General features: G+C 44.8%; 1 protein-coding gene across 3 annotated transcripts in view; it reads right to left on the bottom strand.

Moving 5' to 3' along the window:
* STAT6 (signal transducer and activator of transcription 6) overlaps positions 1–25,948 on the bottom strand; it is a 281,497-nt gene that overhangs the window by 127,146 nt on the left and 128,403 nt on the right. For all 3 annotated transcript variants that reach the window (XM_044284694.1, XM_044284696.1, XM_044284695.1), the window contains exons 3-5: positions 23,338–23,482; positions 11,741–11,882; positions 6,745–6,828 (exon numbers count right to left, since the gene is read on the bottom strand). In XM_044284694.1, the coding sequence (XP_044140629.1) occupies positions 6,745–6,828; positions 11,741–11,882; positions 23,338–23,465 (354 nt within the window). In that variant the 5' untranslated portion in view covers positions 23,466–23,482. The remainder of the gene's footprint in view (positions 1–6,744; positions 6,829–11,740; positions 11,883–23,337; positions 23,483–25,948) is intronic.

Genomic DNA, 25,948 nt, shown 5'->3' with positions numbered 1-25,948 from the left:
CTCGTTAACGCTGTCCTGTTGTGGCTGGGAAAGTTATTTAGTGTCCGTCAAAGCACATTTTTTGTTCTGGGTTGAAATACAATTCCCAATTTAGCAATTTCATAATTTAGTGGTTTCTGCTATATCAGAGCTATTTGAAATCTATCCCTAAAAGGGTATATAATATTCAAGGTGCACATTGGGTCATTCAGAATAACTTCACACACACACGCTTCTGTGCATTTCCAAGTCTAATTCTGTCACTAAATCCATACCGGTCACCCAGCGCCTAAATACTAGGCCTCAAATTTATATCCTGCTAAATCTCTCGTTAACGCTGTCCTGTTGTGGCTGGGAAAGTTATTTAGTGTCCGTCAAAGCACATTTTTTGTTCTGGGTTGAAATACAATTCCCAATTTAGCAATTTCATAATTTAGTGGTTTCTGCTATATCAGAGCTATTTGAAATCTATCCCTAAAAGGGTATATAATATTCAAGGTGCACATTGGGTCATTCAGAATAACTTCACACACACACGCTTCTGTGCATTTCCAAGTCTAATTCTGTCACTAAATCCATACCGGTCACCCAGCGCCTAAATACTAGGCCTCAAATTTATATCCCGCTGAATTTGAATACAATACATTGGGCCAAATAATATATTTGTTGTTGTGGTGAACCATAACAATGAGAAAAACATCTAGTAAGGGACGCGGACGTGGACATGGTCGTGGTGGTGTTAGTGGACCCTCTGGTGCTGGGAGAGGACGTGGCCGTTCTGCCACATCCACACGTCCTAGTGTACCAACTACCTCAGGTCCCAGTAGCCGCCAGAATTTACAGCGATATATGGTGGGGCCCAATGCCGTTCTAAGGATGGTAAGGCCTGAGCAGGTACAGGCATTAGTCAATTGGGTGGCCGACAGTGGATCCAGCACGTTCACATTATCTCCCACCCAGTCTTCTGCAGAAAGCGCACAGATGGCGCCTGAAAACCAACCCCATCAGTCTGTCACATCACCCCCATGCATACCAGGGAAACTGTCTCAGCCTCAAGTTATGCAGCAGTCTCTTATGCTGTTTGAAGACTCCGCTGGCAGGGTTTCCCAAGGGCATCCACCTAGCCCTTCCCCAGCGGTGAAAGACATAGAATGCACTGACGCACAACCACTTATGTTTCCTGATGATGAGGACATGGGAATACCACCTCAGCATGTCTCTGATGATGACGAAACACAGGTGCCAACTGCTGCGTCTTTCTGCAGTGTGCAGACTGAACAGGAGGTCAGGGATCAAGACTGGGTGGAAGACGATGCAGGGGACGATGAGGTCCTAGACCCCACATGGAATGAAGGTCGTGCCACTGACTTTCACAGTTCGGAGGAAGAGGCAGTGGTGAGACCGAGCCAACAGCGTAGCAAAAGAGGGAGCAGTGGGCAAAAGCAGAACACCCGCCGCCAAGAGACTCCGCCTGCTACTGACCGCCGCCATCTGGGACCGAGCACCCCAAAGGCAGCTTCAAGGAGTTCCCTGGCATGGCACTTCTTCAAACAATGTGCTGACGACAAGACCCGAGTGGTTTGCACGCTGTGCCATCAGAGCCTGAAGCGAGGCATTAACGTTCTGAACCTGAGCACAACCTGCATGACCAGGCACCTGCATGCAAAGCATGAACTGCAGTGGAGTAAACACCTTAAAACCAAGGAAGTCACTCAGGCTCCCCCTGCTACCTCTTCTGCTGCTGCCGCCTCGGCCTATTCTGCTGCTGCCGCCTCGGCCTCTTCCTCCGCCTCTGGAGGAACGTTGGCACCTGCCGCCCAGCAAACAGGGGATGTACCACCAACACCACCACCACCACCTCCGTCACCAAGCGTCTCAACCATGTCACACGCCAGCGTTCAGCTCTCCATCTCACAAACATTTGATAGAAAGCGTAAATTCCCACCTAGCCACCCTCGATCCCTGGCCCTGAATGCCAGCATTTCTAAACTACTGGCCTATGAAATGCTGTCATTTAGGCTGGTGGACACAGACAGCTTCAAACAGCTCATGTCGCTTGCTGTCCCACAGTATGTTGTTCCCAGCCGGCACTACTTCTCCAAGAGAGCCGTGCCTTCCCTGCACAACCAAGTATCCGATAAAATCAAGTGTGCACTGCGCAACGCCATCTGTAGCAAGGTCCACCTAACCACAGATACGTGGACCAGTAAGCACGGCCAGGGACGCTATATCTCCCTAACTGCACACTGGGTAAATGTAGTGGCAGCTGGGCCCCAGGCGGAGAGCTGTTTGGCGCACGTCCTTCCGCCGCCAAGGATCGCAGGGCAACATTCTTTGCCTCCTGTTGCCACCTCCTCCTTCTCGGCTTCCTCCTCCTCTTCTTCCACCTGCTCATCCAGTCAGCCACACACCTTCACCACCAACTTCAGCACAGCCCGGGGTAAACGTCAGCAGGCCATTCTGAAACTCATATGTTTGGGGGACAGGCCCCACACCGCACAGGAGTTGTGGCGGGGTATTGAACAACAGACCGACGAGTGGTTGCTGCCGGTGAGCCTCAAGCCCGGCCTGGTGGTGTGTGATAATGGGCGAAATCTCGTTGCAGCTCTGGGACTAGACAATTTGACGCACATCCCTTGCTTGGCGCATGTGCTGAATTTGGTGGTGCAGAAGTTCATTCACAACTACCCCGACATGTCAGAGCTGCTGCATAAAGTGCGGGCCGTCTGTTCGCGCTTCCGGCGTTCACATCCTGCTGCTGCTCGCCTGTCTGCGCTACAGCGTAACTTCGGCCTTCCCGCTCACCGCCTCATATGCGACGTGCCCACCAGGTGGAACTCCACCTTGCACATGCTGGACAGACTGTGCGAGCAGCAGCAGGCCATAGTGGAGTTTCAGCTGCAGCACGCACGGGTCAGTCGCACTACAGAACAGCACCACTTCACCACCAATGACTGGGCCTCCATGCGAGACCTGTGTGCCCTGTTGCGCTGTTTCGAGTACTCCACCAACATGGCCAGTGGCGATGACACCGTTATCAGCGTTACAATACCACTTCTATGTCTCCTTGAGAAAACACTTAGGGCGATGATGGAAGAGGAGGTGGCCCAGGAGGAGGAGGAGGAGGAGGAAGAGGGGTCATTTTTAGCACTTTCAGGCCAGTCTCTTCGAAGTGACTCAGAGGGAGGTTTTTGGCAACAGCAGAGGCCAGGTACAAATGTGGCCAGCCAGGGCCCACTACTGGAGGACGAGGAGGACGAGGATGAGGAGGAGGTGGAGGAGGATGAGGATGAAGCATGGTCACAGCGGGGTGGCACCCAACGCAGCTCGGGTCCATCACTGGTGCGTGGCTGGGGGGAAAGGCAGGACGATGACGATACGCCTCCCACAGAGGACAGCTTGTCCTTACCCCTGGGCAGCCTGGCACACATGAGCGACTACATGCTGCAGTGCCTGCGCAACGACAGCAGAGTTGCCCACATTTTAACCTGTGCGGACTACTGGGTTGCCACCCTGCTGGATCCACGCTACAAAGACAATGTGCCCACCTTACTTCCTGCACTGGAGCGTGATAGGAAGATGCGCGAGTACAAGCGCACGTTGGTAGACGCGCTACTGAGAGCATTCCCAAATGTCACAGAGGAACAAGTGGAAGCCCAAGGCCAAGGCAGAGGATGAGCAAGAGGTCGCCAAGGCAGCTGTGTCACGGCCAGCTCCTCTGAGGGCAGGGTTAGCATGGCAGAGATGTGGAAAACTTTTGTCAACACGCCACAGCTAACTGCACCACCACCTGATACGCAACGTGTTAGCAGGAGGCAACATTTCACTAACATGGTGGAACAGTACGTGTGCACACCCCTCCACGTACTGACTGATGGTTCGGCCCCATTCAACTTCTGGGTCTCTAAATTGTCCACGTGGCCAGAGCTAGCCTTTTATGCCTTGGAGGTGCTGGCCTGCCCGGCAGCCAGCGTTTTGTCTGAACGTGTATTCAGCACGGCAGGGGGCGTCATTACAGACAAACGCAGCCGCCTGTCTACAGCCAATGTGGACAAGCTGACGTTCATAAAAATGAACCAGGCATGGATCCCACAGGACCTGTCCGTCCCTTGTCCAGATTAGACATTAACTACCTCCCCATAACCATATATTATTGGACTCCAGGGCACTTCCTCATTCAATCCTATTTTTATTTTCATTTTACCATTATATTGCGAGGCTACCCAAAGTTGAATGAACCTCTCCTCTGCCTGTGTGCTAGGCCTAAATATATGCCAATGGACTGTTGCAGTGGTGGCTGACATGAAGCCTGATTCTCTGCTATGACATGCAGACTAATTCTCTGCTGACATGAAGCCAGATTGTCTGTTACGGGACCTCTCTCCTCTGCCTGGGTGCTGGGCCTAAATTTATGACAATGGACTGTTGCAGTGGTGGCTGACGTGAAGCCTGATTCTCTGCTATGACATGCAGACTGATTCTCTGCTGACATGAAGCCAGATTGTCTGTTACGGGACCTCTCTGCTCTGCCTGTGTGCTAGGCCTAAATATATGCCAATGGACTGTTGCAGTGGTGGGTGACGTGAAGCCTCATTCTCTGCTATGACATGCAGACTGATTCTCTGCTGACATGAAGCCAGATCGTCTGTTACGGGACCTCTCTGCTCTGCCTATGTGCTAGGCCTAAATATATGCCAATGGACTGTTGCAGTGGTGGGTGACGTGAAGCCTCATTCTCTGCTATGACATGCAGACTGATTCTCTGCTGTCATGAAGCCAGATTGTCTGTTACGGGACCTCTCTGCTCTGCCTGTGTGCTAGGCCTAAATATATGCCAATGGACTGTTGCAGTGGTGGCTGACGTGAAGCCTCATTCTCTGCTATGACATGCAGACTAATTCTCTGCTGACATGAAGCCAGATTGTCTGTTACGGGACCTCTCTCCTCTGCCTGGGTGCTGGGCCTAAATTTATGACAATGGACTGTTGCAGTGGTGGCTGACGTGAAGCCTGATTCTCTGCTATGACATGCAGACTGATTCTCTGCTGACATGAAGCCAGATCCTCTGTTACGGGACCTCTCTCCTCTGCCTGGGTGCTGGGCCTAAATTTATGACAATGGACTGTTGCAGTGGTGGCTGACGTGAAGCCTGATTCTCTGCTATGACATGCAGACTGATTCTCTGCTGTCATGAAGCCAGATTGTCTGTTACGGGACCTCTCTGCTCTGCCTGTGTGCTAGGCCTAAATATATGCCAATGGACTGTTGCAGTGGTGGGTGACGTGAAGCCTCATTCTCTGCTATGACATGCAGACTGATTCTCTGCTGACATGAAGCCAGATTGTCTGTTACGGGACCTCTCTCCTCTGCCTGTGTGCTAGGCCTAAATATATGCCAATGGACTGTTGCAGTGGTGGCTGACGTGAAGCCTCATTCTCTGCTATGACATGCAGACTAATTCTCTGCTGACATGAAGCCAGATTGTCTGTTACGGGACCTCTCTCCTCTGCCTGGGTGCTGGGCCTAAATTTATGACAATGGACTGTTGCAGTGGTGGCTGACGTGAAGCCTCATTCTCTGCTATGACATGCAGACTGATTCTCTGCTGACATGAAGCCAGATTCTCTGTTACGGGACCTCTCTCCTCTGCCTGTGTGTGTGCTGGGCCTAAATATATGCCAATGGACTGTTGCAGTGGTGGCTGACGTGAAGCCTCATTCTCTGCTATGACATGCAGACTGATTCTCTGCTGACATGAAGCCAGATTCTCTGTTACGGGACCTCTCTCCTCTGCCTGTGTGTGTGCTGGGCCTAAATATATGCCAATGGACTGTTGCAGTGGTGGCTGACGTGAAGCCTCATTCTCTGCTATGACATGCAGACTAATTCTCTGCTGACATGAAGACAGATTCTCTGTTACGGGACCTCCCTCCTCTGCCTGGGTGCTGGGCCTAAATATATGCCAATGGACTGTTGCAGTGGTGGCTGACGTGAAGCCTCATTCTCTGCTATGACATGCAGACTAATTCTCTGCTGACATGAAGACAGATTCTCTGTTACGGGACCTCTCTCCTCTGCCTGGGTGCCGGGGCCTAAATATCTGAGAATGGACTGTTCCAGTGGTGGGTGACGGGAAGCCAGATTCTCTGCTATGGAACCTCTCTCCAATTGATTTTGGTTAATTTTTATTTATTTAATTTTTATTTTAATTCATTTCCCTATCCACATTTGTTTGCAGGGGATTTACCTACATGTTGCTGCCTTTTGCAGCCCTCTAGCTCTTTCCTGGGCTGTTTTACAGCCTTTTTAGTGCCGAAAAGTTCGGGTCCCCATTGACTTCAATGGGGTTCGGGTTCGGGACGAAGTTCGGATCGGGTTCGGATCCCGAACCCGAACATTTCCGGGATGTTCGGCCGAACTTCTCGAACCCGAACATCCAGGTGTTCGCTCAACTCTAATCCCTACCAAAGTACAATCTGACCGTTAGCGTCCTGTAATTATACTTTACCTGTAAGTGCATTCTGATGGGACTCTCCTATGGCCTATGGTAACTCGTGTTTGTATTAGCACTTTACCACAGAATATTATCAATTATAATATTACACACTAAGTAAAAATGCAACTACATGATCACTAGGCATGTACAATGTTGATTCTACAATGCATTAGGAATAATAACATACAAGAAAATGTAGACTAGCACATTCATATACATAGTCACAGGTGCATAGCCATCAAGCAAACATGGTTGATAAAATAACATACCTGTTTCAAAACTATGTCCATTTCTCCTTTACAAATGTTCTTAAAAGACTGTATAATGGTCATTGGGTCACGTTGAGCCATTATCTGTATACAAATACAAATAGGTCTTGTAAGAAAAGGTAGATTTTCTGATTATGAAAAGATTCACATTTTATGACTTCAGCAAATAGTTGTGCACTTTACTAAAAACCTCTGTGGTGTTGAAACAAACAGGGATGGACAGCACTCCTTGGTAACAGTGTGGTGGGTGCACATCTCCAGGGGGTTGGTAAAAATACCGCCAATTCAGCGTATATAACAAGAGATGAAAAAAATAAAAAAAACAGGAGACAGCACGTCCAAAGTGATGGAATTTAATCCGGATGCAACGTTTCGGCTCAAAAACAGCCTTTGTCAACCATGACAAAGGCTGTTTTTGAGCCGAAACATTGCATCCAGATTAAATTCCATCACTTTGGACGTGCTGTCTCCTGTTTTTTTATTTTTTTCATCTCTTGTGGTGTTGAAACAGTCACAGACAACCATTGTGGTGTTGAAATGGACACAGACAACTAATATGTCGTGCCATTCCTCTACTATTCCTGCTCAAAGTTTCTAAATGAATTGTCAGCAGGCTGCAGTAAAGGTCCATCTGGATGTTACCAGCTGGGGATGTGTCCTGGAAGTACAGACTGGAGAGTTTCAGACTGTGCAGAGACACACCCCAAACTGGTAACACCCATCTGGACCAATTCATTCATAAACCTCTAGCAGGAATATTAGTAGAATAGCACAGCGTGATAAGAATAGATGCTCCAAAATTGTTATTTCATGGGAAAATCAAATGGTTACTAAAACACATATTAAAGGGGTATTCCAGTTTAATTAAATTGATTATTTTTCCTCAGGACAGGTCATTAGTTTCAGATTTGTGGTGGTCCAACTCTCGGCTGTGGCACTAGTTTCAAGAGCTGTGTACTCTTCATTCATTTATTCATTCATATAGTGGAGGTGCTGTGTAATTACAGCTTCCTCTCCCAATCAAGTAGCATACAGTGTATTTAGTGTGTAATGGAAAGCTATACAGTTTTTGAATGTACAGTACATTATGTACCAATTCTTTGTAGTTTCCAATACCTCTGCTTGCTGTCATTTGGTACAAATGTAATCGTTATTTGCAAGGATTGGAAACAGACCCTGGTTAGACAAAAGACACACGGGTGTATAAGCCAAGCGCCTCAGTGATCATCACATGACCAGGGCAGATTTTCATCCCCTAAAGGAAAATGATTGGGGATTCAATGATTTCAAGCAGAGATCTGGAATTATTATAGAAAGAATATTAGAAAATTGTATAACTTTTCAATATACTACAAATTGGTGAAATAAGCAATATTTCATACAAACGCTACTGTAAGGAAATAAATGTGGAGGTAGAACTAATGGTGAACAATCAGTACCCCAAACATTGTGTCTGCTGCGTATTCATCCTCAGGACAATTAAATATTGAGGATGAGGTTGCCTGCGTCCCGGCACAGGCTGCACGATGACATTATCCCGATCAGATGTACAGGGACGCAGACAATGCAGGTCAAAGAGGCCTGTGGCCTGTATTTCTGGAGGCGGTGGGAAGCAGAAATGAGGTAAGTAATGAGGTAAGTATAACTACTGGGGCACTACAGGGGGCATTATATTTACTGGGGTACTACGGGGAGCATTATAACTACTGGGGACATTATCACTACTGAGGCTTTACAGGAGGGCATTGTAACTACTGGGGTACTATAGGGGGGCATTATAACTACTGGAGCACTATAGGGAAATTTTAACTGCTGGGGCACTATAGCGGGAAATTTTTAACTACAGGGGCATTATATACTAGTAACTAGAGGGGGTACTATAGGGGATATTATAGGGGGAACGATAGAGGGGTCTTAATACTACTGGGGCCCTTATTGATACGAGGGTCACTATAGAGAGGTCTTTATACTACTGGGTGCTCTATGGTGGGCATTTTTATTTGGCACAATATGGAAGGCACTAACAGGACTACTCTTGGTGAGATTTATGATTATTGGGGTCACTGTAGGGCATTATTACTAATGAGGGCACTCTGGGAGAGAATTATTACCATTGGTGGTACAGCAGGCACAGTATTGGGGGTAAAACTGGGATAACACTGTTGGGGCACCAGGGGGTGGAGGATAATAGAAAAGTGATGAACATAAGATGCATGTGTGGCAAACTTTACAGAGATGAGACGTGGCTGAAAGAAGTTGTTATGGGCCGAATAGAGAGAACTGTGAAAGAGAAAGTCTACACCAGAGGAGATCAGTGGCGTGCTAAGGAAGAGGGGGGGGGGGGGGGGGGGCGGCCCCGGGTGCTGCAGTCAGGGGGGTGCCAGAGCCTAGAAGCAATGGGTGCTTCCATCAATACGTGTGCTCATTGCTGGAGCACAGGGAGCTGCAGTCCTGTCCCGGACCCTCAGCTCCCCGATCTCTGTCTTTCCCGCACTGAATGATGAAGCAGGGAGACTTCTCCCTGCTCCACTATTCAGCCTGCAGGCACAGACCGCGCTGCTGGGCTGTGTGGGAGGTGCCTGCAGCCCGGTAATATGCATCAGCTCCGCCCACACAGTGCTGCACAGCGATCTGTGTCTGCAGAGGGAGAGAGGACTGTGAGCTTCAGGAACGGGACAAGGTTAGTAGTTAATGTATTATTATTTTTTTTTTAAACAAAGCACATTTATACCATGGAGGGGCACAGAGGGCATTTCTACCATGCAGGGGGCACAGAGGGCATTACTACTACAAAGGGGGCACAGAGGGCATTTCTACCATGGAGGGGGCACAGAGGGCAATATTAATACAAAGGTGGCACAGAGGGTAATAATACTACTACAAAGGGGCACAGAGGGCAATACTACTACAAAGGTGGCACAGAGGGCAATACTACTACAAAGGTGGCATAGAGGGCAATACTACTACAAAGGTGGCACAGAGGGCAATACTACTACAAAGGGGGCACAGAGGGCAATACTAATACAAAGAGGGCACAGAGGGAATTACTAATACAAAGGGGGCACAGAGGGAATTACTACTACAAAGGGGGCACAGAGGGCAATACTAATACAAAAGGGGCACAGAGGGCATTACTACTACAAAGGTGGCACAGAGGGCAATACTAATACAAAGAGGGCATTACTACTAAAAAGGGGTCACAGAGGGCAATACTAATACAAAGGTGGCACAGAGGTCATTACTACTGCAAAGGGGGCACAGAAAGCAATACTAATACAAAGGGGGCACAGAGGCCAATACTACTACAAAGGTGGTACAGAGGCCAATCCTACTACAAAGGTGGCACAGAGGCCAATACTAATACAAAGGGCACAGAGGGCATTACTACTACAAAGGTGGCACAGAGGGCATTACTACTACTACAGTTTGTATATATATATACTCATAAGCACTTCCTACTTTGCTCTTGCTATATATATATGCTGTGAACTGTGAACTGTGAATAGTAATGGTTTCTAGTGCAATGTTTTGTTTTTTTCTAGTGTAATGCTTTAGTTTAAATGTCAGTTCTTGTTCCTCTGTCCATGGCATCTAGGATTGCTCCAAACAACATTTCATTGTATTGTACATTGTATTACATTGTATTGTACAGTGACAATAAAGGCATCTTATCTTATCTTATGAGGGGACACAATGGGCATTACTACTATTAGGGGGAAACAATGGGCATTACTACTATGAATGGGACGCAATGAGCATTACTACTATAAAGGGGGCGCAATAGGCATTACTATTATGGAGGAGGCACAGTGGCCATTACTGCTATAAATTGGATACAATGGGCATTATAACTATGAAGGGGGCACAATAGGCATTACTACTGTGGAAGGGGGCATAATGGGCATTACTATTATGAAAGGGGTACAATGGACATTATTACTATGAAGGGGGCACAGACGGCATTACTACTATGGAGGTGGCACAATGAGCATTACTACTATGAAGGGAGCACAATGGGCATAACAACTATGAAAGGGGCACAATGGGCATTACTACTATGAAGAGGGCACAGATGGCATTACTACTGTGAAGTGGGTGGGCATAACTGTTATGGGGCACTGAGTGAGAATTATTACTGTGAAGGGGGCACAATGGGCATTACTACTGTGAAGGGGTACAGAGGGCATTATTACTGTTATGGGGCACATGGAGGGCATAACTACTCTGAAGAGGCATAGAGAGGGCATTACAACTGTGACGGGGGCACAGATAAGGCATTACTACTGTGAGGGGGCACAATGAGGGCATAACTACTATGAAGGAGACACAATGAAGGGATAAGTACTTTAAGGGGGCACAATGTGGGCATAAGTACTGTAAAAGTTGTACAGTGAGGGCATAACTACTTTGAGGGGGCACAATATTGGCATAACTACCGTGAAGGGGCACATATCTGGACAAAACTACTGTGAAGGTTGTACAATGAGGGCAATACTACTGTGAGGGGGGATTTTTTTTTAAAGTACTGCAGAAGGGGGTGCTAGAGAAAGGACCCTCCCCGGGTGCCAAACACCCTAGGCACACGCCACTGGAGGAGATGTCATCTTTGGGGCACTGGATGTAATAGCTATGTAGTCTTGTATACTCCTGTATGTTTGTAGTGTGCATGCAGCAAGTAAAATATGTATTTAGTGCTAGGGCATATGTGTGTGTGTGTGTGTGGGGGGGGGGGGGTTCCTACACAAACTAATCACTGGATCAATACAGCTGCATACAGTATATACTACTATTGAAAAAAATATAAACTACATTAACCATTTATGTTTGCATAGAGTTGTACTGAACAGCGCTCACCGATCACTAAGATAGGTGACTCTGGTCCCATCCCTAGCTGCTTGAATTAGAAAGGTGAATGAGTGAGATCATATATGCTTAGTGCTCATTTTGCTCATTTCCTGTAATCAAATCAGTTGATTTCATCATATAGATAACCCACCTTAAAATTTTCTACCCATTGAAGGATCAAATGTGCATCACTTCCACAACTCTTTGCCACCTTCTTAAGTTCTTCCAGTAATTGAGTTATGACAGAGTTTGCCATTTCAATGCAAAAAGGGTCTGCTCCCATGATATGTTCCCTGCAAGAATAAATTGAACAATTCAGCAAAACTGATTTTTTACCCTTAGTTGTGAAATGATCACAGAGATTGTAAAGTGCTGATGACTCGATTTACCATGAATTTTTATTTGAATACAGAGATAAGTGAATTGATTGTAAAAAAAATCTAATATGACCTGAATAAAAATATATAAATACAAATAGAAAAAAGAAATAGAAAAAGAAGAGTATTGGCAAAAGACTAAGATCCACTGAGTGCAGCCAAGTTCAAATAGAGGCGGTTATCCTTCAATATAACAAATATAAAAAGCCACTTTCAAATATGGCAGGTAGTTTTGAATCTTGCCAAATCTTATAAAGGGAAAATTGTATTAAGGTTGCTTTAAAACATTGGGCTTTAATAAATTCTAATGATGCTTTGACCTTTCTAGTCCCATAAGCTTTGACCTCTCTAGTCACCAGCTACATTTGGAGGACCTAAGAATATCATGTGGCTGCCAAGTCACTGTTTGTAAGTAAGGTAAAAGTAAACTATACATGTATTTCCTATTAATAGATTTTTATATGTATATGAAAATGCCTGAAGAATACTGAGCAATTCAAAAGCAAAATGTTCAATGTCCTAAAGTGGCAACGTTTATTCCAAAGTCACAGCAAAGCTTCCTAAAGATAATGAAAGGCAATATAGACTTAAAGGGTTGTGCCAAATTAGAAATGTATTCCCTAGCCATGGGATAAGTATCTCAGTAGTGGGGGTCTTACCATTGGGATCCCATTAACCATGAGAATCGGGGCCCCATATAAATGGAGCGGCAGATCGTAATATCATCCATTCATTCTCTACAGAGAGTGAATAGAGCGTTAGCAGACACATTTAACCTGCGGCTCTATTCATATGCAGTAACCCAGACGTGGTGGTATCTGCAGTGTTTTGGTTTGTAATATTTTACTATGTTCTTGTTTACACTGTACACTGGCAGATGGGGTATGGCTGGCAGTGGTTGGCATCAGGAATGGGACTTACCATCCTATTCTTCCCCTCTTGGTAGGAGTCCTACTTCCTGCCAGGAGGAGGGGGGGTTACCTAGACAAGTGAGGAGTGTGGAAGCATATGCTTGAGCTCCTACTCCAAGGGTCTTAGAGACCAGTTCTTGTTCCAGCTCTTCTGTGAGACCACTACTCCAGAGAGACTGCAAGAATACCAGACATGCAGATACCTGAAAAGTTTCATTGTTTAGTAAGCAGAGAAACCAGCAAGCCACATCTTTATAAATTCTGCTGCAGGTGAGGGAGTATGGCTCAGACACCCATCACCTAGATAACATCTGGGCCAGACCAACTCAAAGCCTGTATCACACAGTGGACACCCATAGTCACAAGAGTCAGCACACAGCTGTTAGCCAAAGGTTCTACCACCTTGCCAGCCACCATGCCAAAACATCTGTGGATAAAAAATGCACTTTGGACAAACTACTGCTGGATATACTGCAATTTATCTTCTGGCCTGTTTCCTCAAACCACCTTTCCACTGCACCGATCCCCAGGGAGCAATGGCTGGAGGTAGTAAACAGTGACACAACATCTCATCAGGGCCACTACTAGGGTTGTTTCAGGTATCGAACTTTGGATACCCAATTGATACTTTTAGCCCGGTATCGATACGATACTGGGATTTGCCTTTTATTGAAACTAGGCTGTGCTACTGCACAGCCCAGTATCAGAGAACATGAGCGTGCTGCTCTAAGCAGCACGGGGAGAAGGAAGCAGTCTCTCCCTCCCCCTGTGCTGCTGCCGCTGCCACCAATGAGAGTGCAGAGGGGAGGAGGAGGGGCTGTGGCCACTGAGCCACCAACGATAACTAACGTTTAATATACAACTACAGCCGGCAGCAGAAACACATTGCCGGCAACCTGCCTCTGACAGGGCGCTGCGATCCACGGCAATTAACCCCTCAGGTGCCGCACCCTGGCTGCCATAGTCTGCTCCCTGCTGCTGTGTGTACTATGCACAGGGCAGCAGGGAGAGTGTGAAGTCCTATTCACCCTTATAGAGCTCTATAAGGGTGAATAGGAAAAGAGATTAAAAGATCCCAGATTCTAGCCCCCAAGGTGGAAATAGTTATTAACCTACGCCCTGATGTCCTGGTACTTAAGGACACAGGGCGTACCTGTATGCCCTGTGTATTTCCGATCACCGCTGCATGGCGGGCGGTGATCAGAACTCGGTGCCTGCTGAAATCAATCAGGCATAGAAGGGGTTTGTGTCTACCACGGCATAGAAGGGGTTTGTGTTTGAGGGAGCCCATCAAGTCCACGCGCTGCTGTGGCGGGGACTCGATGTCTCAGAAGGCAGCCCGATGCCATGCAGAGGCTGCCCAATGCCTTGCACAACATCGGGAACTGCCTTCTACGGGAGCCGAGGCAATGCATTACAATACAAATGTATTGTAATGCATTGCAGAGGGGATCAGACCCCCAAAAGTGAAAATCTAAAATAAAGTAAAGAAAAAAAAAAGTGTTTTTAATAAAATTAATAAAGCAATAAAATTAATAAAGTAAAAAAGAAAAAAAAGCCCCTTTCCCCTTATTTTATAATAAAAAGCAGAAAGAAAAAAAACACACATATTAGGTATCGCCGCATCCGTAATGACTGTCTCTATAAATATATCACATGATCCACCCTGTCCGATAAATACCATAAAAAATAAAAATAAAAACAGTTTAAAAAAAGCAATTTTTTTCACCTTACCTCACAAAAAGTCCAACACTAAGTGATCAAAAAGGCGTATGCCCCCAAAAATAGTACCAATCTAACCATCACCTCATCCCACAAAAAATGAGCCTCTGCCTAAGCCAATCGCTCAAAAAATAAAAAAAAACCTATGGCTCAGAATATGGAGACACTAAACCATAATTTTTTTTGTTTCAAAAATGCTGGTATTGTGTAAATAAAATTATTAGGTATCGCCGCGTCCATAAGAACCTGCTCTATAAAAATATCACATGACCTAACCCCTCAGATGAACACCGTAAAAAAAAGTGTAAAAAAAAACATTTTTTGCCACCTTACATAACAAAAAGTGTAATACCAAGCGATCAAAAAGTCATACGCACCCCAAAATAGTGCCAATCAAACCGTCATCTCATCCCGCAAAAATCATACCCTACCCTAGATAATCTCCCAAAACTGAAAAAACTATGGCTCTCAGACTATGGAGACACTAAAACATGTTTTTTTGTTTCAAAAATTAAATCATTGTGTTTTTACATAAATAAGTAGACATATTAGGTATCAACGCGTCCGTAATAACTTGCTCTATAAAAATATCATATGACCTCATCCCTCAGGTGAATACCGTAAAAAAAACTATTTTTTGTCACCTTACATCACAAAAAGTGTAATAGCAAGTGATCAAAAAGTCATACGCACCCCCAAAATATTGTCAATCAAACCGTTGTCTCATCCTGAAAAAAATGAGCCCCTACACAAGACAGTCGCCAAAAAAATAAATAAAACTATGGCTTTCAGAATGTGGAGACACTAAAGAATCATTAAAAAAAACATGCTTTGTTATGTAAAACAGAAACAAATAACCCAAAAATCATGTCATATTTGGTATTTTCACATCCGTAACAATCTGCTCTATAAAAATACTACATGATCTAACCTGTCAGATGAATGTTGTAAATAACAAAAAATAAAAACGGTGCCAAAACAGATATTTCTTGTTACCTTGTCTCACAAAAAGTGTAATATAGAGCAACCAAAAACCATATGTACCCTAAAATAGTACCAACAAAATTGCCACCCTATCCCGTAGTTTCCAAAATGGGGTCACTTTTTTGGAGTGTCTACTCTAGGGGTGCATCAGGGGGGCTTCAAATGGGACACAGTGTCAAAAAATCAGTCCAGCAAAATCTGCCTTCCAAAAACCGTATGGCATTCCTTTCCTTCTGCGCCCTGCCGTGTGCCAGTACAGACCACATATGGGGTGTTTCTGTGAACTACAGAATCATAAATATTGAGTTTTGTTTGGCTGTTAACCATTGCTTTGTTACTGGAAAAAATGGATTAAAATGGAAAATTTGCCCCCCCCAAAAAAATTCTGAAATTTTATCTCGATTTGCCATTAACTCTTGTGGAACAGCTAAAGGGTTAACAACGTTTGTAAAATCAGTTTTGAATAGCTTGAGGGGTGTAGTTTCTAGAATGGGGTCATTTTTGGGTGGTTTCTATTATGTAAGCCTCACAAAGTGACTTCAGACCTGAACTGGTCCTTAAAAAGTGGGTTTTTGCATTGGCATTCCCAAAATGATCCAAACATGAAGTAGACATATGGGGAATGTAAAGTAATAACTATTTTTGGAGGTATTACTATGTATTATAGAAGTAGAGAAATTGAAACTTGGAAATTTGCAAATTTTAAAAAAATTTGGGCAAATTTGGTATTTTTTTTATAAATAAAAATGAATTTTTGGGACTCCATTTTACCAGTGTCATGAAGTACAATATGTGATGAAAAAACAATTTTAGAATGGCCTGGATAAGTAAAAGCGTTTTAAAGTTATTCACACATAAAGTGACACTGGTCAGATTTGCAAAAAATTCCCTGGACCTTAAGGTGAAATATGGCAGTGTCCTTAAAGGGTTAAATAAAAAGTAAAAAAATATATATATATAAATCACCCACTTTCCCAATTTTACATTAAAATTTAGAAAAAATAAATAAATAAACATATTACATATCGACACATCTGAAAAGTCCAAACGATTAATGCGGTGAACACCGTAAAATAAAAAATAAATAAAAAGTGTGCGATTCGCAAATTTTTTTTTGTCACCTTGTCCCCCCAAAAAATAGGATAGGACTGTATGATTATGGGCCGGACGTTCCATAAAATGCGGAATGCACACAGATTTTTTTGGCATTTTTTTTTTTCCGTGGTATCAAATGGTATTGAGTATCGCAATACTTTGTGGTATCGAAACCGAATCAAAATTTTGGTATTGAAGCAACCCTAGCCACTACCAATCCCATCCTCTGCACTGGTTCCTCAGGGGCTCACTGCACGTATGTGAAAAAAGGACTCCATTCTCATGATCATTGGAGTCCTAGCGGTCAGATCCCCAACAATCGGATACAGGATACGTTTCTAACTTGGCTCAACTCCAACTCAAACTGGCCATCAATTTTTAGAGAGCTGTGTGACATGTTGTTCCACTTGACCTCCCCTTATAAATATATGCTTAGCTCAGCCAAGCATGTTTGTATTCTGATTGGAGAGAGAACAAAAGTTTCAGGCAACTTAGGGGGACTCGAGCCACCCCTATACATATTAAATGGTTGAGTAGTCCCACCAAATTCATTGGATTCAACCAACATTTGTCTAATGGTAAGCATTACACTAGTAAAGGGATATCAACTTAATACTTTTACAAATTTATGTTATTCCAGTAACAAAAGAACAAGCTCTTTGTAGAGGTTTAGTGTATTAAGTGTAACGGAACTACACAAGATGTATTTGTTATATGAACAAAAATGACTTTAGACAGTTAAAAGACATTCAAAATGGTCATTTTGAAACCCTTTGCTGTGCGGCAACTGAGTACGTAAAGATGCAGAAGTGGTGAAGAAACTGTGGTAAAACTATACAGTAAAATGTGATGCACTGTTTCTCATGCAGTTTTGTAATTTCATGTTGGTAAAAATGGTAACATTAAAAATAAATTAAATAAACTTCTATGCTGATTGCTCAGTAGATGTCCAAGTTATGCAAGCAGGCATGACAGTTCATTTTTAAAGGAAATCAAGAAATGGTAAACCAGGCACCATGCCTGTAGGAAGGCGCAAGGGACTGTCGTTGATGGAAGGTATGTGTCACCGAGGTTCCTGGCCTCGGTGGAGTAAGAGCCAGTTTTCATGTCTTAGCAGCAGTTGCTGTTTGACACCTTGCTATTTAGTATAGCTGTAATAGCTGATCCGGGACGGTTCTTACTGGGAGTAGTCAAAGTGTTAGGTGGGTGACTACTCCCCACGTTCCAGGCCGGGTCTTGACTGGTATATATTAAAAACCCAGCCAGCAGTGTCAGTTGGTGGTAATTACCTCTCTCTCTGACAGAGGAGCTCTGGCAATCGCTGGATTGGGATCTGAGCCGTGTGCTAAGCTTGAGGCCTGAATTTGGGAGGTCTTCTCTGTCCTGAGCAATGCCGATCGGGTGTGAACTAACACCTAGGATAACAGGTGACTGTTTTGCTGTATGAACTGTCTAGGTGTGAACGAACACCAAAACTGCAAATGGACTGTCGTACTGTTTTGTTGCCATAAGTGTGAATAAAACACTGAAGTTTTTGAGTTACAAACTGGTCTTTGCCTCTATACTGCGTCCGCTTGTCCTTTCTACCAGAGCGAATCCCCACAGCCATATGTGGCTAGCTCAGCGGAATATAATGATACCTTTCACTTAGTAATCTATTGCATCATTCGGGGAGAAAAGTACTTACAGTCAATATGCAAATGAGCTGTTAAGTACACTGGCCCAAGCCACCATGTGCACCCTTGCTTCTCCTGCTTCCTCTGCAGCTCCTCCCACTCTTCTTTGTTTTCATTGAGGATTTTTTTTTACAGTGTCACTTTGTGGGTTAAATAATGGGTAATTTTAATAGATTGGGTCATTTTGGACCCAGCGATATTAATTATATTTGTCTCTCATTTTTTTAAATATACAGTATGTGAAACTAGAAAGGGTGAGTGTTTATAATTTTTTAATGCTTTTGTTTGTTTTAAAAAATTTATTCAACTATTTTTGACTTTTTTTTTTGTCTCCTTGACTTGACAGAACCCACACCAGGTGAATTTATTCCCTTTTCTTACACCCTCAGAACGTATTGAGCTATGCACCAATTTGGTCTGCAGGCTCGGTGCCTTTCTAAAGATCACACTTGGTTGATCCGGAATATCTTTCCCTAATACTGGATCATTATTTAGGGTTGACCAATTCTTTTTTATCGCATTTTTAATAATCCCGGCATGCACATTAAATTGTGTAAGGAAGGAGAAGTGGAAATCTTTTTTTTATTTTTAGTGAGTTCTGAGGGTGTAAGAAAAGGGAATAAATTAACCTGGTGTGGGTCCTGTCTGCCGTGCCGTAATAGGAAGAAAGAAAAGAGAAAGAGGGATACACAGATTGTGCATTCCAACCAGAAAGATCAGGACAATAAGATACAAGGGCTTATTACCTGTGAGAGTGTAGGGGTGGTGTACATGCTGGAGTGCCCTTATGGCCTCCAATATGTGGACCGAACTATGAGAAAATTGAAAGTAAGGATTCAAGAGCATGTCCAGAACATTAGAAAGGGACTTGAGACATATAGTGTCTGTATGCACTTTAAAACTAAACATCAGAAAGATCTCAGTGGCCTGTCATTTTTTGGGGTCGAGCTGGTTAAACCACATTGGCGTGGAGGGAATTCCATTGAGCGGATTAATAGGAGGGAGGTTGAATGGATCTATAGGATGGATACGCTACAACCTAAAGGGATGAACGTGGAGTTTGATCTGAAACCTTGCCTTACTTGAGAGAACATCCCGTACCGCAATATCCACTGGAACCGTTCGAGGACCTTTGGCAGTATTGCTAGGGGGCTGTGATTGGCCCGAGTGGATCATGTGGGGTATGACATGTTCTGCAATCCATGAATGAAAGTAGGCGGTCCTAGGGTGTGCATTTTCCCATTGGTTGGAATATGGGTCACGTGGGGAGGGTGGATACTTCTGATTGGGAGAACACTATGTAAGTGCTTTTGAGGTAGATTTCCTGTGAATTATGCGATTTAAAGGAGGTTTTTATGTGATGTAAATTTTATGAGTTTGTATTTTATGTACCTTAAAAGGGTTTTAACTTTTGTAATGAGCCTTATTGGCTATGACGATTTTATGGAGGTGTGGTGGATCCCCACCTGTGGGTTTATAAAGACCGCCCTAAAGTGTGCGGAGGAGATACCCCTGACGAAGCTTTCTGAAGCGAAACCCGGGTCGGGTGATTGATTTTTATACTCTACTTGTTACCTTCTTTTATCCTGTAAGTACAATAAAACCTTTGCAGTTCAACCCATGTGACTGTGCTTCACTATTTGTGGCAACCTTGATCTTTCACAGAGGTTCACAAATGAGAGTAGAAAGAGAATCCAAGTGACCTGAATGCTTTCCCATATCCAAGGAAGTCAGTGTGATTTGGAAGGGAGGATCTTTCTGTTTGCTCTGGAGCAGCACGGTCCATTTGAACAAACGCACCTGTATATGTGAACAGTACCCACTTCACAATTAGAACTCGAGACGCACCATAAAAAAGCAACGTACTAACAGCTGTTTATCTTTATTAGCATGTAACATCTAAACCAGCCTATGTTCATACAAACCGGATTCCAAAAAAGTTGGGACACTATACATATCGTGAATAAAAACTGAATGCAATGATGTGGAGGTTCCAACTTCTAATATTTTATTCAGAATAGAACATAAATCATGGAACAAAAGTTTAAACTGAGAAAATGTACCATTTTAAGGGAAAAATATGTTGAATCAGAATTTCATGGTGTCAACAAATCCCCAAAAAGTTGGGACAAGGCCATTTTCACCACTGTGTGGCATCTCCCCTTCTTCTTACAACGCTCGGACGTCTGGGGACCGAGGAGACCAGTTTCTCAAGTTTAGAAATAGGAATGCTCTCCCATTCTTGGCTAATACAGGCCTCTAACTGTTCAATCGTCTTGGGCCTTCTTTGTTGCACCTTCCTCTTTATGATGCGCCAAATGTTCTCTATAGGTGAAAGATCTGGACTGCAGACTGGCCATTTCAGTACCCGAATCCTTCTCCTACGCAGCCATGATGTTGTGATTGATGCAGAATGTGGTCTGGCATTATCTAGTTGAAAAATGCAGGGTCTTCCCTGAAAGAGATGACGTCTGGATGGGAGCATATGTTGTTCTAGAACCTGAATATATTTTTCTGCATTGATGGTGCCTTTCCAGACATGCAAGCTGCCCATGCCACACGCACTCATGCAACCCCATACCATCAGAGATGCAGGCTTCTGAACTGAGCGTTGATAACAACTTGGGTTGTCCTTGTTCTCTTTGGTCCGGATGACATGGCGTCCCAGATTTCCAAAAAGAACTTCGAATCGTGACTCGTCTGACCACAGAACAGTCTTCCATTTTGCAACACTCCATTTTAAATGATCCCTGGCCAAGTGAAAACACCTGAGCTTGTGGATCTTGCTTAGAAATGGCTTCTTCTTTGCACTGTAGAGTTTCAGCTGGCAACGGCGGATGGCACGGTGGATTGTGTTCACTGACAATGGTTTCTGGAAGTATTCCTGAGCCCATTCTGTGATTTCCTTTACAGTAGCATTCCTGTTTGTGGTGCAGTGTCGTTTAAGGGCCCGGAGATCACGGGCATCCAGTATGGTTTTACGGCCTTGACCCTTACGCACAGAGATTGTTCCAGATTCTCTGAATCTTCGGATGATGTTATGCACAGTTGATGATGATAGATGCAAAGTCTTTGCAATTTTTCGCTGGGTAACACCTTTCTGATATTGCTCCACTATCTTTCTGCGCAACATTGTGGGAATTGGTGATCCTCTACCCATCTTGGCTTCTGATAGACACTGCCACTCTGAGAAGCTCTTTTTATACCCAATCATGTTGCCAATTGACCTAATTAGTGTTAATTGGTCTTCCAGCTCTTCGTTATGCTCAAATTTACTTTTTCCAGCCTCTTATTGCTACTTGTCCCAAATTTTTGGGGATTTGTTGACACCGTGAAAATTTGAATCAACGTATTTTTCCTTTAAAATGATACATTTAAAAAGCTTTTCTTTACTCTCACAAGCTGTCTATGGCATGTGCCGCTCAGGAGAAGAACTACAAAATATTATCCCGTTGGTATAGATACCCGGTCAGACTTCATAGAATTTTTCCTTCAGTTTCGGAGTTATGCTGGAGATGTTGCAAAGACAGAGGTACGATGCTTCATGTATGGTGGGGCTGCGACTTAATTAAACCCTTTTGGGATTCAGTATTTCAAGCATTCAAAAAAATTTCTCCAAAACCAGTCAATAATTCTCCTCAAGTGGCACTCCTCTCCATCCTTCCGGGATCTATGTCGTCTCAAAAGGGGTCATTACTACGATTTTTTATCACAGCAGCTAGGACAGTGATCCCTAGATACTGACGCTCAACACAGGTTCCCACGATGAGGGATTAGCTTCAAGAAATGCAACAAATAGCCAGAATGGAGGAGATCTCGGCAGAGGCATCCGACTTGTCAAATAAATATAACAAGACATGGGCGAGCTGGGCTGCGGCAATGGAGTCCCCAGACTTTCTCGCTATTATGGCTACATGAGGTAGGAGGACCTTAATATACGGTGGTGATGTAGGCTTTAGGCTTTATATCTCCTTTAGCGAAAGAGATATGGTTCCTTCCCTTCCCTTCCCCCTCTCCATCTTCTTTCTTCTTTCTTTCTCTGTGTTTTTCTTTTTTCTTTTTGTTGATCACTCTCTGTTGACAACCTGATCAACGAATTATGACAGGACGGAATAAATATGATAGGACTGTGCGATACTTGTAAGTGCTCGTTGTCTTGACTTATTGTACCAATACTGTCAGAAATTGTCATGGCGCTCTATCTGGAGCATTGTTATTCTGTAAAGTTTAAACTGAAAACTTCAATAAAACTTGATTAATCTAAAATGTTACATTTACTCGGATTAAACGTTTGATCTGTCATCTACGTTCTATTACAAAAAAAATATTGACATTTGCCATCTCCACATCGTTGCATTCAGTTTTTATTCACAATGTGTTTAGTGTCCCAACTTTTTTGGAATCCGGTTTGTATAAAAAATGGGCAAGTTATTTAGCAAACTGCTCAGCTGATATATATTATGAGATGACTTCTAGGTATAAGCACCCTCTTTACCCAGGTACTTACTTTCCCAAAGTCACTGCAGGGACCCTCATAATCAATTATCTTATAGCCTCTTGCTGCTGCCTGCCACTGTGTAAGCAAGTATTATTTGCACGTAGCTGTATAGTGAGCCCCCAGAATGAATTTTACTAGCGGGCCCTAGGCACTGTGGGCCCAGTTTGACACTGTACAGGAGTAGGCCCCTGAGCAAGGTGGGTCTGAGTCCCTCCATTATTATGGATGCATTTGATGGCTGAGATTACGTCTAAACACCTAGGCAGGCCAGCCAGAGTACTCATCTCCTAGGGACCCACAGCCATGAAGTCGCTGCAGGGGCCCCCCTTATCAATGGTCTTGTATCATCTGGATCTGGCTGCCGCAGGTAATATTTGCAGGTAGCTGTGCAGTGGGCCCTCAGAATGAATTTTACTGGTGGGCCCTAGGCACCTCAGTCTGACACTGCTCTTAAACTACCGTAAGAAAGTAAAGAGACTACTTACCATGGTTGATTTTCCAGCCAATCACCTAGATGGTGCCGGATTTTTTGGGGAAACCCGCCATACAGTGTTTCAAAGTGCCCCTGAGACATTTTGCACACACAACTCCAAACAGATGGAGCTTTGGCCATATTTGCAGATATGCCTTCTGAAATAAATGGAATAAATACCACAAATTACAAGTGCCATATGTCCATACTGTTTCATGTTATACACTTATATGGATTTCTTATAGCTCTGGTGTATGTCGGGGGAGGGGGGATAAGGATCAGACAAGTTGGATTTCAACTGCATAATCCTTTTGTTTCACTGGAGGTATCTGTTTTCTCTCCATTCATTCGAGAGATAGCTGTCTGCCACCAAGTGAGTGTTCAGCCAACATTTATCACTACGTGTATGGCCAGCCTTAGTGCAATTTCATAATATGGAGGGTCTAATCTTATGACTTTATGTTATGCCATTATTTGTTTTATTCCTGCTAGCAGTTTGTAATAAAAGTCCACCATCCGGGTATTTCCAATTGGAGGTGGGTCCCTACACAGTCTGAAACTATCCAATTAGTGGAGCCAGTGTCAAATTGCAGGGACCCCCCAACTAGTAACATCCAGATGGACTTTTATTGTAGACTGCTGGCATAAACTTCTAGCAGTAATAACAATGTTATGGCACACCCTATAGTCATAAGATTACATATGCCAGAATTATTATAACGCGGGGAATGCAAGTAGTTTCTAAAAAACAGACTTGTCAGGAGAAATAACAGGTCCTCTTTAGGCCTCATGCACACGACCGTTGTGTGCATCCGTGGCCGTTGTGCCGTTTTCCGTTTTTTTTTTGCGGACTCATTGACTTTCAATGGGTCCGTGGAAAAATCGGAAAATGCACCGTTTTGCAGCCGCATCCGTGTATCCTGTCCGTCAAAAAAATATGACCTGTCCTATTTTTTTGACGGACAACGGTTCACGGACCCATTCAAGTCAATGGGTCAGTGAAAAAACACGGATGCACACAAGATTGGCATCCGTGTCCGTCATCCGTGGCCGTAGGTTACTTTCATACAGACGGATCCGAAGATCCGTCTGCATAAAAGCTTTTTCAGATCTAAGTTTTCACTTTGTGAAAACTCATATCCGACAGTATATTCTAACACAGAGGCGTTCCCATGGTGATGGGGACGCTTCTAGTTAGAATACACTACAAACTGTGTAAAAGACTGCCCCCTGCTGCCTGGCAGCACCCGATCTCTTACAGGGGGCTGTGATCCGCACAATTAACCCCTCAGGTGCCGCACCTGAAGGGGTTAATTGTGCGTATCATAGCCCCCTATAAGAGATACGGGGGTGCCAGGCAGCAGGGGGCAGACCCCCTCTCTCCCCAGTTTAAATTTCATTGGTGGCCAGTGCGGCCCCCCCCCCTCCCTCTATTGTAATAATTTGTTGGTAGCACAGTGTGCGCCCGGCCCCCCCCTTCCTCCCTTTATTGTAATAATTCGTTGGTGGCACAGTGTGCGCCCCCCCCTGGCCCCCCCTACCTCTATTGTAATAATTTGTTGGTGGCACAGTGTGCGCCCCCCATCGGCCCCCCCTCCCTCTATAGCATTAACAACATTGGTGGCCAGTGTGCGGCCTCCCATCTCCCCCCCCCCCCCCCGATCATTGGTGGCAGCGGAGTTCCGATCGGAGTCCCAGTTTAATCGCTGGGGCTCCGATCGGTAATCATGGCAACCAGGATGCTACTGCAGTCCTGGTTGCCATGGTTACTTAGCAATAGTACAATAGTAGAAGCATCATACTTACCTGCTGGCTGCTGCGATGTCTGTGTCCGGCCGGGAGCTCCTCCTACTGGTAAGTGACAGTTCATTTAGCAATGCGCCGCACAGACCTTTCACTTACCAGTAGGTGGAGCTCCCGGCCGGACACAGACATCGCAGCAGCCAGCAGGTAAGTATGATGCTTCTACTATTGTACTATTGCTAAGTAACCATGGCAACCAGGACTGCAGTAGCATCCTGGTTGCCATGGTTACCGATCGGAGCCCCAGCGATTAAACTGGGACTCCAATCGGAACTCCGCTGCCACCAATGATCGGGAAGGGGGGGGAGAGGGGAGGCCGCACACTAGCCACCAATGTTGTTAATGCTATAGAGGGAGGGGGGCCGATGGGGGGCGCACACTGTGCCACCAACAAATTATTACAATAGAGGGAGGAAGGGGGGGCCGGGGGGGGCGCACACTGTGCCACCAACGAATTATTACAATAGAGGGAGGAAGGGGGGGGGGCCGGGGGGGCGCACACTGTGCCACCAACAAATTATTACAATAGAGGGAGGGGGGCCGGGGGGGGCGCACACTGTGCCACCAACAAATTATTACAATAGAGGGAGGAAGGGGGGGCCGGGGGGCGCACACTGGCACACTGTGCCACCAACGAATTATTACAATAGAGGGAGGAAGGGGGGGCCAGGGGGGGGGCGCACACTGTGCCACCAACGAATTATTACAATAGAGGGAGGAAGGGGGGGCGGCACTGGCCACCAATGAAATTTAAACTGGGGAGAGAGGGGGTCTGCCCCTGCTGCCTGGCAGCCCTGGATCTCTTATAGGGGGCTATGATA

The sequence above is a fragment of the Bufo gargarizans genome, chromosome 3 (assembly GCF_014858855.1).
Source record: "Bufo gargarizans isolate SCDJY-AF-19 chromosome 3, ASM1485885v1, whole genome shotgun sequence".
In the NCBI taxonomy this organism is placed as follows: Eukaryota; Metazoa; Chordata; class Amphibia; order Anura; family Bufonidae; genus Bufo; species Bufo gargarizans.
The sequence above is the reverse complement of the archived record's forward strand: the minus strand, read 5'-3'. Positions and strand labels throughout refer to the sequence as shown.